Source organism: Castor canadensis, chromosome 2, assembly GCF_047511655.1.
Source record: "Castor canadensis chromosome 2, mCasCan1.hap1v2, whole genome shotgun sequence".
Taxonomy (NCBI): Eukaryota; Metazoa; Chordata; class Mammalia; order Rodentia; family Castoridae; genus Castor; species Castor canadensis.
The window spans coordinates 159,227,344-159,241,493 of NC_133387.1; the positions used below are offsets into that span (position 1 = coordinate 159,227,344).

The window sequence follows — 14,150 nt, forward strand, 5'->3', positions numbered from 1 at the left end:
GTTCAAATGATGGAGTACCTGCCTGGCAAGCACAAGGCCGTGAGTTCAAACCTCAGCAATGCAAAAAAAAAAAAAAATTCTGAAGCAATAAATTATAATACAATCCTTAACTATCACTTCAATTTAAATGTCTATAGCTTTAAGCTTCTGTCCTTCACGAGAGATAAGTGGACTACTTGTTGATTTTTTTTTTTTTTTTTGAAACAGGGTCTCACTATGCAGCCCACACTGGCTTCCAACTTGAGATCCTCCTGCCTCAGTCTCCCAAGTCCTGGGATTTCAGGTGTGACACGAGGCCTGGCTTATTTAATTGATTTTAATAATATTTATGTATTTCTATAGCAGCAGTTGGACTTCTCAGCTTTTCAAAAGAAGCACAAGTACTTTTAGGAAGCAATTAGCTAGCTAACAAAAATTATGTATATATAATTTATTTATCCTGTAAGATAAAATCTTATTATACTTGATGTTACCTTTTTCAGATTCTCATACTTCTGAATGACTGGAATTATCTACTTGCTATCAAATTTACTTTGCAAACACTGTCTTTTTCTATTCTGTTTCTAACTATAAGTACCTTGAATCCCCAAAGGTGTTAGGGCATGTCCTATGTTAGTATTTCAGTAATAAATGAGACCCTCAAATATTGCTATATCACCATTGACCATATTTCACAAAATAATTATTAAAATACCTACTCTGAATGTTCCATTGTTATTATGCCAAGAAGATTAGAAAAAGAAATGAAAGCTTAATTGTTCTTATCAGTAATTCTGGATCACTGTCAAGGTATGTTGTTATACAAGCTTTTTACCCCAAAATATTTCATGTCCTAACAAATTTTCTCTTTGATTAACTGTTCCATGTTTTTTGGCAAGTGTCTATCTTCAAACCATTTGAAGTAAGTACAGCATTAAGACCCACTCAGGGTGAAAAGCATTAAGACCCAGGTCTTACCCCACTAAAGTTGTTAAAAAAAATGAAGGTAGAATCTTCCTCAGCTTTTAAGGAAATAGTTTAAACCATTTGCCTCTGATATTTGAAATTAAGTTTCTATTTTATGTATGAAGAAAAATATACAACTGGAAACCCTTCATTATTTCAGTAATGGTAAAATTAAAGGAAACAACCACCTTAATATTCTTTTGAATTTTATTACTCTAGGAGAGTTCTTTGAAAATCTGGTAGACATAAAATACATATTTTACAAATCTCTCAGCTTTTGACAAGTTTTCGTTTAATGCTTTTTGACTTAAAGACTGTAAAAACATCTTTTAGATAAAATAAGTATCATCCTTTTATAAGTAAGGCAAAGGGCTTACTTCAGTAACACTTATACTAAAATTGAAAAAACACAGAGATCAGCATGGCCCCTGAACAAGAATGACATGCAAATTTGTGAAGAATTCCCTATTTTTAAATAAAAGATTTCATTAGTTCAAAAAGAAGGACTGGGTGCGGTGGCTTATGCCTGTAATCCCAAGTTCAAGGCTAGCTCCTTGGTGAAGGACTGGGTGTGAAGGGAGTTTATGAGACTCCATTTCAATAATACAAATCAGGCATGGTGGCACATGCCTTGATTCCAGCTGAGTGGGAGGCACAGGCAGGATGACTGAGATTTGAGGCCAGTCTAAGGGAAAAAAACCAAAAAAAAAAAAAAAAAAAAACAAAAATCCATGAGACCCTATCTGAAAAATAACCTAAAGCAAAAAGGACTAGAGGTAGCACACCTGCCTAGCAAACACAGGCCCTAAATTCAAACCCCAGTACTGCTGGGGTGTAGGAGAGACAAATTAAGTCTCTTTCTCAGATTAAATTATATTCTTTAAGTTATCAACTTACATTTTGCCAACTGCTGGTGCAAATTATTCAGCGTATTCATCAGATTTTTACATGGCTTTTTTGGAAGAATCTTCCAGGCTACATTCTTCTTGTCACCAGTTCTAAGATAAAATGACAACAATATATTTGTTACACAGACCTTTTTTGGGGGGGTTGGGAGCTGCAGGGAGTCTATACCTGTTACATATAAAAAAGAAAAGAGAAACACATACAGAATATTCTAGTTAATGAGGAAAACCCTACGAGGATAAATTGGAATGCTGACTACTTAAAAATTAATTTACATGAAGATAGAACCTTCTTTTAAATGTAGCTGAAAATTTTATACTCATGTTGGTATTGAGTATATTACACTTGCACTGGCAGCATGATCACCACAAGCCTTAATATGGTGATCAGTATTCTTGATCCTCATTTAAGAGGGTTTAGGCACTTGAATACAGGAAAAAGAAAAGGCATTGTAGAAAACTTTCAATGAACTTATCCATATGACTTATCAAAATCCTTTACTATATATACTTAGTTTTAGTTTCTTAATAGTATAAAGATATTTTTGTTTCTTCCAGAAAGTAATATATAGTATTAAATGACTTCAGTAAATTGTAACTCTGAAATACTTCTGTAACTTTAAAAGAACCTATCTGCTAGAAAGTGGTACTCCTATAATCTCCTTTATTACAGCTATTACAACACGATTGGTCTCTAACTACATATGGGGCAGGAGAAGAGCATAAAGCACCACCATAAAGTTTGGGACTTCACTGTGTAGTCTTGTCAACTCCACTTACTACTTATTAAATCTTTTTTCTACTTCAGAAACAATGAGTACTCGTTTTAGAAAATTTGAAATATATAGATAAAAAGAAAAGCAAATCACTCAAGTTCTAACTACTAAAGGTGTAGTTAGGACTTAGTAAGCTTTTTCTGTTTAATGTTTCCTAAAATTCTCATAGAACAACTATCACTTTGAAAATTAAACAAAGAAAAGAAAGAGTACCTGGGAAAGCCTAAGCTGACAAAGAATGTCTTGGAATTTACCCTATCTTTCCAAAAATGAGAAAAAATAAAGACAAAGCAGGGTCAAATGATGGTGATGTCCTCCTGTAAATGCTTTATTGTAGTTATAATGTGACCAAGAACGTGGAATTCTGTTATAGTGAGAATACTATGTAGAAACACTTTTTACAATGCTGTCTTGATAAAACTTTGCAAAACAGTACTCCCACTGTGTCTGGCCCTTCATTGAATGCATGCTTGCCTTCCTAAACTAGAATATGGGAAAAGGAGCATAATTGGTTTGCCATTTTATTCACAGTGATTAGCAAAAGTAGGAACTTGAGATATGTCTATGGCATAAATGACAGAAAAATACCTTGATATTACCTGATTACTCTAATTGTTATCTTTCACTTACATAATTTGCCCCTCTTCCCCTTTATATTGTCACTAAAATGAATCCAGGTAACAAAGTCTTATCCAATGTCTGAGTTTTAAATCTATAATAGCCTTCTACTTATTCTATTACATAAACAGTTATCTGGTTATTAGTGACTGAAGTTATTAGTCTTGGAGTCAGACAATGATAGTTTCAAATCTCAGTTCTGACAAAATAAGCTATGTGCTCTTTAATAAATTGTTTTAAAATCTAAGCTTTGGCTTCCTTATCTGTACCTCATAATGTGCAAAGAATAAAATAGGATCTTAGGCTATTCATGAAATGTTATGTCTAGTTCATACTAGATATTAATTTCTTTCTTTTAAGACATTTCTTGATATTTAGAACTCTGTACCACATGTATCAACGACAGAGAAAAAAGAAAGAGAAGATTCAATACTTGAGATTTGTTTTTCTTTCAAATTTCTGGATGAAGAAAAGAAAGTTTTTCTAGTTCTCTCATGGTTTTGAAGGAGAATTCAAGAAGGAATATTGTTGAGTACATAAATGACCCAAACATTGTATGCACATATGAATAAAAGAAATTTTAAAAAAGGAATATTTCTGAGTATAAACATCTCATGTTTCTTTGATTCTTTAATTCATTAGTAATCAAATTGAAACAAAATAACCAAGTAGGAAGGAAAGGTTTTGTTTTTTTTTTAACAAGTTAAAAGAAAGTATAAAAAGAAAAAATTTAACTTACCACCAAAATATTACCCTTAATTTCAATGTTATAAAATACTGTATAATGAAACATTTAAAAACTGACAATGAAAAGAGGTACACTTTAATTTTTAAAATAATTAAATATTCATGATAAAGAATGAAATGTTGCTGATAAAGAATATTTGATTGTCTCGATACCATAATAAAATGACTTTTATGCACACAATACATTCCATATTTTCCTGGTTAAACTTTCTATGAATAAAAGCTATTTGATGACATACATGCTTCAAAATAGAATATTTTTCCTAAATTTTTCAAGCCCTTGAGGTTTTGACAAATGACGAGATTGAGCTCTTATTATAAAAATGAAGCTTAGTGGTAGATCATGTACTTAGAATGCATGAGGCTCTGGCTTCAATCCCTAGCATCCACAGATAAACAGAGAAACATCTATTTTACATCTACTTATTTAAGTGTGAAAACTAGTATAGCTTTTGAGCTTTACTGATAGACTACTGGTAGTAATTAAGTTAGGCACACCCTGTGGATGCAATGTTGTTACATCCAGTTCGTCTCCCATGAATACCTTAAGAATAACTACACTGAGAATATGGGATATAAAGAGACAACAAAATAAAAAAGAGCTATAAAATATAGCCTAACAGCTACAACTTAAAAGAGAGGAATGTGCTGGGGGCATGGCTCAAGTGGAATAGAGCAACAGCCTAGTAACTACAAGACCCTGAGTTCAACCCCAGCACTACCACAAAAACAATAATAACAATAATAATAATAATAATAAAATAAATGAAAATGAAAAGGAAGCTCATAAAAATCATTACATTCCTAGAGTACAAAGGCAGCAAAACACATATTTTAAGGGTATTTTAAAATTCTAAAACATTACATCAATTATCCTGTGATGTATTAGTATTCTGATAGGAATGGTAGAAACAGAAGTATCAACTGAAGAAAGTGTTTTTTTTAATTTAAGTTGTGGTTTCACCCATATCCACCATATTTCTACCTCAACTTCCATTCTGCTAAATTTCTAATAAGGTATATTTCTCAAATACTTAAAACCTGACAATTAAAGGTATATTTTCTTTCCAGTAAAACTGCTAATATCCTGAATATACTTTATTGAAGCATAGTAAAACCTGACTCAAAGACAAAGAAAATAATATTTCTCAAAAAAAATCCCACTTTGCAATAAAACACACAACCACATACATGTACTATGAAGTTGCAAATGATTAGGTGCAGAGTCACTGAGATGTACTTACTGAGAAATGGTGTTGGTATCTAGGTCAACACAACTGACATCTGGTGGAGGATCATACAGATCAAAGTATCTTGAATCAATTCCTACTATGAATGGACATGGTGCACTCAGGACATCTGCTAAAGCCAGTGGGCAGAGAGGAACATATGGGCATGGCCAGTGGAAAGGGAAAATCATCTTGGACAAACAGAGGGTAGGAGAGTATTAAGCTTCTGACACTGAAGAATACTTTATCAGCACACATAAAAATGATCATTTAAGTATTACCTAAAGTCTAATGCTTGATACCAAATCAAAGAATCATAACTAAAGTTATTGATCAAGAAATTAAAACTGCTTCAACAACAAAGATTCATTACTTCCAGAAATTTTAATTAAGCATTAAAATAGCTCCAAATTATATAAATAAATTAAGTTTAAACTAAACTGACTGCCAATAAGAAACTGTAATACTCACAGACACTAATGCTTCTGTCACACTAGTAAGCACAGAAGGCCGTAAAGAGTGTATGAGAATCTTATGTTCTGTTACTGCAAACACCAATAGTGTGACAGCATTTTCAGGGCCCAGATTCTGAAGTAGTGTTGAAAACTTGCCACCACTGTCAATCCAAATAAAGATATATAATTAAAAAAATAAAGATTCACCTCATTGTGCTGGGGATGTGGCCCAGTGGTAGAGTATTTGCCTTGCATCCACAAAGCCCTGGGTTCAATCCTCAGCACCACAAAAAACAAAACAAACACCTCATTATCTAAAATAATGGGGAAAATTCATGATTATATATGATCTGCATTATATATTTAAATTTAAATGTGATTACTCCTGCCTCAGCCTCCCAAGTGTTACGATTACATGTGTGCACCACCAAATCTGGCCATCTGCTTTATTTATGTAAAAAGATCTGTCCTGTAGATAATGTCCAAATATAGAATTCAATTAATAAAAGGGATACTTTGGCTGAAAACAAGTTTTTTCTGTTTCATTTTATTTTTATTAAGCATTATACAATACACTGTATACTAAATAATATACTACAAAACCTTCTAGCAAGGTGAGACGATCATAACTTGACTCATTTTTTCATCAATCAAAGTGTCTCTTCAATCAATGTTCTCCAAGCCCTTGGACCCAAGAGTAACAAAAGATTCCAGATATGCACCTATCTCTCTGCATCAAACTGATACAGAAAAATACAGGGCAATGCTTATCTTCCATGCCCATTAGTAGGTGAACTTGTGGATATTCACAGTAGCCACTCCAGGGATGACCAAGCACATGTCCATGAAGCCACATGACCAGTCTTCAGCTCCCTTCCCAGTAATCTCCTAATGGAAAGTTTCTGAACATGATATATCTTCTGCTGTAATTACCTCCTTTAAGGTAAATACACATTAAAATTTGGATTTATGAATAGGTAATTCTTGCTATTGTAATAACAGCAATAAGGAATCAAGAGCTACAAAGTGATGAGATATACATACAAAGCAAATTAATAATTAAAGCAATAAATTTACAACATTCTGTATGGTAACAGAAAACTGGGTGGGAAAAATAAAATAACCCAGGAAGCCAAACAGCATTGTGTTTATATCATGTTAAATGGCTGGCTTCACTGGATTAATTCTTTTTATAATAAAGCAAAACTAGTAATATTTTCTTTAAGAAATGAAAACTTATGTCCACAAAAAACTGTTTATGTTCATATCAAAATTATTCATAGTAAGCAAAATGTGGAAACTTTCCCACTGACAAATGAATAAGTAAAATATGGTATATTCATAAGTGGAATATTAGTTTATAATAAGAGGGATGAAGTGTCCAAAACAAGCAAATCCACAGAGCAAGAAAACAGGTTATGGAGGGTGTGTGTGTGTGTGTGTGTGTGTGTGTGTGTGTGTGTGTGTCTGTGTGTGTGTGTGTGTGTGTCTGTGTGTGCACACACATACATGGGCCCATGTGCAATAATGAAGGAGTGAAGGAGGTTAACTGCTACAGGATACAGGATTTCTTTTTAGAGTGATGAAAACTGATTACAGTGACAGCTACAAAACACTGAATCATTGAATTGTATACTTGGGTGAATTTTATGATATGAGAATTACAGCTCAATAAAGCTGTTACTGAAATTAAGTTCTTTGGATAATTTAGAATCATTTATAATCAATGTTTCTAGTTCATTTTCAGCTTAAACAAAGGTTAAGAAAATACTGGTCATTCTGGGCTAAGCGATGGTGATGAAATAATCTGCAATTCTTACAAAATTAATGTCAAACATGGCAGCTGGTCTCCCATAGGTATGTGCTATATAATAGCTTAATTATATTGTAACTATTTCTGACAGAAAGTTATGTATCTAATTAAATTTAAGAAATGATACTATAGGGAAAACATTCTTTATAATTTCTCTGAACTTTTAAAATGATGAAACATGTTCTGCTTAATTATAACTTTAATTTTGGGATAAATTTTAAATTGCATCTGAATATTCTTCACAGGACAATTAAAACTAAAAATAATCATTTTTATAATCTACATATTTATGCCTATTTATATAATAAATACTTCTTGATAATAAGGGTAAACAAAATATCAAACACTACTGCAAAAGCTTTTCTTTCTTACAAAACTGAACCTGAATATTAAATAAAAGGAGCTTAGCTAAGAAAACAGTTAAATAAGAAGTACTTCCATCAACATTTGAGATTTTAGTTATAAAAGAGAATATGCATATATATGTAACTTTAGCTCACACTAGATTTAGAAACATAAACAGAAATAAAGTTTTACTTGCCTTAGTGGAAGAGGTGAAGAGACAGGCTGGCTGAGAATCAGATTATCATGTGGTGATAACTGGAAGATGTAAAACAAAGAATATGAAATTTAAAGATGAACTTGAAAAATGCCACTTTCTGGTGAAAGCACAGACTAACGGTGATGTCCACAATGTTTCTTGGTTTTCTTGTGTAAGAACAGCTAAGGTCACTAAGATTCTGAAAACTGTCCTGACCTCTGACCCTCCCAACAACTTCCTACTCTGAATCCAACTTTTCTTTTGTCTTCAACTTTTCCCGGATGCCATTTTAACAAATTTGTATTGAAAGAATAAACTGTGCATTTAATACAATAAAAGCAGGGTCAACAAACTTAAGAGTTAACATGCAAATCCACAGGCTGCTTGCATGCCATTCTTTACATGTTATCTAGCTGATTTTGTGCTGTAACAGCAAAGCTGAGCACTTGCAGTAGAGATTTGATGGCCTACAAGAACTAAAATATTTAGTGTAAGGCCCGTACCAGGAAGTTTGGCAGCTTTCTTTCTTTCTTTCTTTTTTTTTTTTTTGTGGGACTGAGGTTTGAACTCAGGGTTTTGCATTTGCAAATCAGGCACTGGCAAATCAGGCACTCTATTGCTTGAGCCACACTTCCAGTTCACTTTGCTCTGGTTATTTTGGAGAAGAGGGCTCATGAATTATTTGCCCAGGCTGGCTTTGAACTGTGACCCTCCCAATCTCAGCCTCCCAAGTAGCAAGTATTATAGGCATGAAACACAGGCACCTGGCTGGCAGCTTCTGCTATAAAACAAATATTCTGTGTGTATTCAAATAACATATGCTATATATATTCTAGCACTAAATAACAAGAGATAACAAAGATGACATGAGGAATATGCAGACTAATTGTAAAGGTCATCAAAAGGGTATTTTTCTAGACATTTTACCTGTATCAATATAATCATGCAATTAACTTCATCAACATTTTCAAATTTATGCAGATTTCCACAAACTTGTAAATATCTATTTGTGAAATAATTTCTAATACTAATAACACAACCATAGGGGTTGTGGTAAACACAGTAAAGTATACATAGTGATAACACATGAAAATATATCTTTTACATAAATCACTTTATAAATGATTAAATAAGCAGACAACTAACATTATCAAGAGCTCAAACAAAAAAGAAACAAAAGAGGAAAGATGCACTCAACTGGGAAAGAGATGGGGAAAATAATTTATATTTATTTTAAACTTCTTATCATAGTAAAGATACGGGTATTTCTTCCTTTCTGCAATATATGAAAATAAGTAACTTTTCCTTAAATCCTGTACATTTAACATACTAAATAATAGCCAAAGGTACAAACTTTCAAATACATAGGACAAATTTGGGTGGGGGAGTCTTTTTTTTCTCCCTTTCTTCCCCCACTCCTTTTCCTGTTTCTTCCTTCTTATTCTTTTTTTTTTTTTTTTTCTCTCTCTTGGTGGGTCTGGGGTTTGAACTTAGGGCTTTTTGCATGCAAACCAGGCATTCTACTGCTTGAGCCACACTTTCAGTTTTTTACTCTGGTTATTTTGGAGATGGGGTCTCACAAACTATTTGCCTGGGCTGGCCTTGAACCATGATCCTCCAGGTCTCAGCCCAGTCTCCCAAATAGGATTATAGGTATGAACCACTGGTGCTTGGGTCTCCTTTTTCACTATGTGAGGCCCAGGCTGGCTTTGAACTCACCGTTTTCCTGCCCCAGGCTTCCAAGAAGTGGGATTACAGGTGTGTGCCACACACACCCAATACAAAAAAGTCCCTTTTAATCCTTTCTCTAAGGGAAAAACATTACATTCTAGAAGAGAGTTAACAAAACATTAAGGGACCAAATTCCAACATGAAATAGCACCTCATTCTCTTTATATTTCATTCTATTTTTCCCCCACTTAAAACTTGTTCGTATTTTTGACAGAGACATTAATAATTCACATGGCCCTCATATTAAGAAAACCTTACCTGAACTAAAATCCGTGGCCTTTGAGGAGATGGAAAAGGAACTTTATGCATAAAATGAGAAATATGCCTTTAAAAAAAAAAAAACCCAATTGATTCCAAAGTGAATTCCATATGCTCTTAAGGTTAACATCATCACAAGTCCAAGTTGTATTACAGCCCCATGTACTGTAATTCCCAAATTCCTAGCACCGTGAAAACAAATGAATAGCCCCAAAACACTTATCTCAGTGAAGCTGCTTCTGCCTGAAACCAACACTTTTCAGATTAATAGCTGCTCACATTCAACAATGTTTGTGTTATCAGTGTTAAACTTGTACTCCCCCTAAGTATATAATAAACAACACATCATTGATGTGAACATTACCAAAGAGGCTAATTCTTACATTTGTAATGAATTTTTAATCAATTTTGCAAGTGAAACAACAGGTGCTCCAAGAAAATGGAAAGAGTTTAAATGCTTCTAAGTGATGAACAAGCTGGATTCGGAGGTGAGCACCTGTGGTCCCACCTACTGGGGTAGGAGAATCACTTGACCCAGGAGTTTGAGACTAGCCTGGGCAACATAGTAAGACTCCAGCTTAAAAACAAAAAACAAGCAAAACAACAGCAATAAAAATGAACAATGAATCTTCTATTAGCAACAGATTTAAAATTCTATTACTGATTTTGTAAGATTTTCCCCAGAACAAAATGGATAAAAAGCTCAGTGAATTTTGTTTTGAACAATACAGAAGAGAAAAAGACAACCATCATAAAGAAAAAAAAATTTTTTTTCTAAAGAAATACGCTTTCTTTCTGCGTTATTTTTCATTTTAAACATTATTTCAAAAGTATCTTGTTTTCAGAAGTGAGACCATTTCAACTCGACAGGGAAAACAGGAAGAGAAATTTATTAATTTTTACGAACATGTCTTAACTGCTTACTGCATACAAGACACTGCCAGATATGACAGGAAATCTAAAAAAAGGCATAAAGCTACGAGTCTCTACCATTAAGGTCCTCACAATCTAGGAAAAAAAGATAAGAGGAGTGAGAGACATATCTGCTTGAATTATCTGAAGCCATCACATACCAAAAATGAAAATATGATCCATTCAAGGAGGATCTGCAAAGTCAAAACTATTTTTATAATAGGAGGCATTATTTCTATATTGGAAAATGCACTGATGGTACAAAAGCATTGTGAATGAAACTGATGACACCTTACTGAGAATCAAGGCAGTGGCACCAAAGTATACCAGAAATTATACTAGTATACTTGCATATTATATACTTGCAGTAAAAGAAATGTCCAGTTCACTTAAGAATGTCTTTGAAACAGTAAATATTAAATAGTATACAGCTTAAAAATACTGTGTGATAAAAGAGGAAGTATGCATAAAGATTTCTGTAGTATATAAAAGTATGACAGTTGTCTTGATTCTGGAAAAGCACTGGTACAACTGAGTTATGAGTGAATTAACTGATTTTTTTCTTCACAGAATGCTATTTTTACTTGAAAGATGACTAACAAATTAACACTATCCAGTGTTGGTTATTCAAAAAGTACTTTATTTTTTGTTTTGTTTTTCTTTGTTGGTTTTTTGAAACTGGATTATGCTATATACATCAGGCCTGTAACTCACAATGTAGCCCAGGTTGGCCTCAAACTCTTGATCCTCCTGCCATAGCCTCCCAAGTACTGGGATTACAGGAGTATACCAGCAAGTCTGGCCTCACCAGGTATTTTCTATATGAAAATGAACAAAGTGAGCCTGTTGCTTCAAGGAAAACAATTGACAGTAACTGTTACTTCTAATTAAATTCAAACTTTTCAGTGAAAATAAAAATTTTGCCACCATGAATTCTCAAAAACTTTTCTGGGGGCTGAGGGTATAGTTCAGCGGCAGAGTATCTGCCTACCTGGAGTAAACCCCTGCATTGAACCCTCAGCATCAAAATGAATGAATGAATGATGAATGAATGTGTGTGTGTGTATATATATATATATATATATATATATATATATATATAAAGACTTTATTTCAAAACTTTTCTAATGAGATAGGCAGTGACTTTAACAAATTTGATTTTTTATATTGATGATGAAATGTATCCACATTTGGAAGATATGCTTAACTCACTGGGCCAGTATTTTCCAAATGATCAATATACAATACTACAAAATCACACATGAGTTCAAGTTCCACTCAAAGAGTGAGACAAAGCTGGGAATGTCACTCAGTGGTAGAGTGCTTGCTTAGCCCAAGGCTCTGGGTTCAATTTCCAGCACATAACACCATCCCTGCACACACACACAAACACACACATACACTCAGGTGTGAAACAGACCGAAAGATTTCAATGTAGCAAAAAAATAAAAATTTCATTGCTTAAGTTTCAAATTCTACATTGCAAATTAGAAGAAACTACCACTTGTCAAGCTTTGATGTAGTTTCAAAAAAAAGAACATGCACAATTCCCTTTCTTATCTGTGTGAGGCCAGATTTTCTTCGCATACCTCAACTAATAAAGCTACTGCAACCAACAGACTAATGCAGAACCATAAAAGACAACCTGTGTTCAAGTAAGCTAGGTATTAGAGATTAGCAGAAATATTTTTTAAAAAACCACTCTTCTCACTTTTTCTTTTTTAAACAGCTATTTTTAAAAATGATATTTATATTAAATATGTAATGAGTTTTTAAAATAAATTATAAATAATTTTTAAGTTGTTTTCATTTCTATTATAGTTAGTATTGATAGATACAACACATAAAGAAAAGAACTCTTTTAGAATTCTCATTTAAAATTATAAAGAGGCCTTGAGACCAAAAAAATTTAAAAACTGCTGGTTTTAGAATACTGAGAGTAGGAAAGGGCAAGGAAAAATTAAAAAGTAATATTATACACTGAGTGCTCATACAATACTTCTATTACTTACCTACTGCCATTAGTCAGAAAATTCTGCCAAAGGACACAAGAGCTTAAGTGGTAGAATGGTATAAAATAACAAATCAAAGTGTGATCTATAACCCCAAGACAATGGAGATATTTATACCTCATCTGCATCAGGCTGTACCAAATGAAACATTATTCAATTTTAGTGATCATTCTTTTCCTTTTCTTGGCAGTATTGGGGTTTGAACTGAAGGCCTCATGCTTGCTAGGCAGATGCTCTACCCCATGAAGCTATGTCCCAACCCTACCCCTTTTTAAGTTTCTTTTCACATAGGGTCTAGCACGTTTTTGCCCAGGGCAGCCTCTGTACCCTGCACTGCTAGGATTACAGATGTATACCAACATTCCCAGTTTGTGTGTTAAGATGAGGTCTCATTAAGTTTTTACCTGGGCTGGCCTTCAACCAAGATCCTCCTCATCTTCACCACCCAAATAGCTGTAATAATAGATGTGTACCACTACACAGCCTCAATTTTAGTGATGTTAAAGTACATGGTTAAAAGTACAAAAAGGAAAAATAATGTCCTCATCTAATTTTTCTTTAAATTCACAATATCTAAAAATAATAAGGAATGTTTTAAAGGTTTATAATAAACTTAAATCCTACATAAGAATTACAGATTTGATTTAAGAAGTTCCAACATTTCAGGGCTGGAAGAGTGGCTCAAATGGTAGCGTGCTTGCCTATCAAGCACAAGCCCCTAAGTTCAAACCCTAGTAGTACCAATTAAAAATAAAATAAAATAAATGCTGGAGGCATGGCTCAAGTGGTACAGTGCTTGCCTAAAAGCCAAGGCCCTGAGTTCAAACCCCAGTACCACCAAAAACAAAGAATTTCAATCCTATCTTGAAAAATCCATCACAAAAACGGGCTAGTAGAGTGGCTCATGGTATGGGCCCTGAGATCAAACACCACTACCATAAAAAAGAAAGAGAGAAAGAAAGGAGAGAGGGAGAGGGAGAGGGAGAGGGAGAGGGAGAGAGAGAGAGAGAGAGAGAGAGAGAGAGAGAGAGAGAGAGAGAGAGAGAAAGAGAGAGAGAGAGAATTTCAAACTGGACTGTAGCTCAGTGGTAGACCACCTGTCTAGTATGTGCAAGGCCCTGAGTTTGATCCCCAGAACAGTAAAAAAAAAAAAACCCACAACTTCCAATATTTCCCCAGATTAAGATCTCTAAATTTAATGAATATTA

The 14,150-nt window shown here is 33.7% G+C and overlaps 1 protein-coding gene and 1 non-coding gene across 10 annotated transcripts in view; one reads left to right on the forward strand and one right to left on the reverse strand.

Annotated features, from left to right (window-relative positions):
- Dennd4a (DENN domain containing 4A) overlaps positions 1-14,150 on the reverse strand; it is a 133,950-nt gene that overhangs the window by 60,310 nt on the left and 59,490 nt on the right. For all 9 annotated transcript variants that reach the window (XM_074066245.1, XM_074066244.1, XM_074066243.1 and 6 more), the window contains 5 exons: positions 10,019-10,085; positions 8,030-8,088; positions 5,692-5,836; positions 5,236-5,411; positions 1,843-1,943 (listed from right to left, as the gene is read on the reverse strand). In XM_074066245.1, coding sequence (XP_073922346.1) covers positions 1,843-1,943; positions 5,236-5,411; positions 5,692-5,836; positions 8,030-8,088; positions 10,019-10,085 — 548 coding nt within the window. The remainder of the gene's footprint in view (positions 1-1,842; positions 1,944-5,235; positions 5,412-5,691; positions 5,837-8,029; positions 8,089-10,018; positions 10,086-14,150) is intronic.
- On the forward strand, positions 1,317-1,418 carry LOC141421020 (U6 spliceosomal RNA). The gene has a single exon (XR_012445727.1). It is a non-coding gene; the product is annotated as a U6 spliceosomal RNA (small nuclear RNA).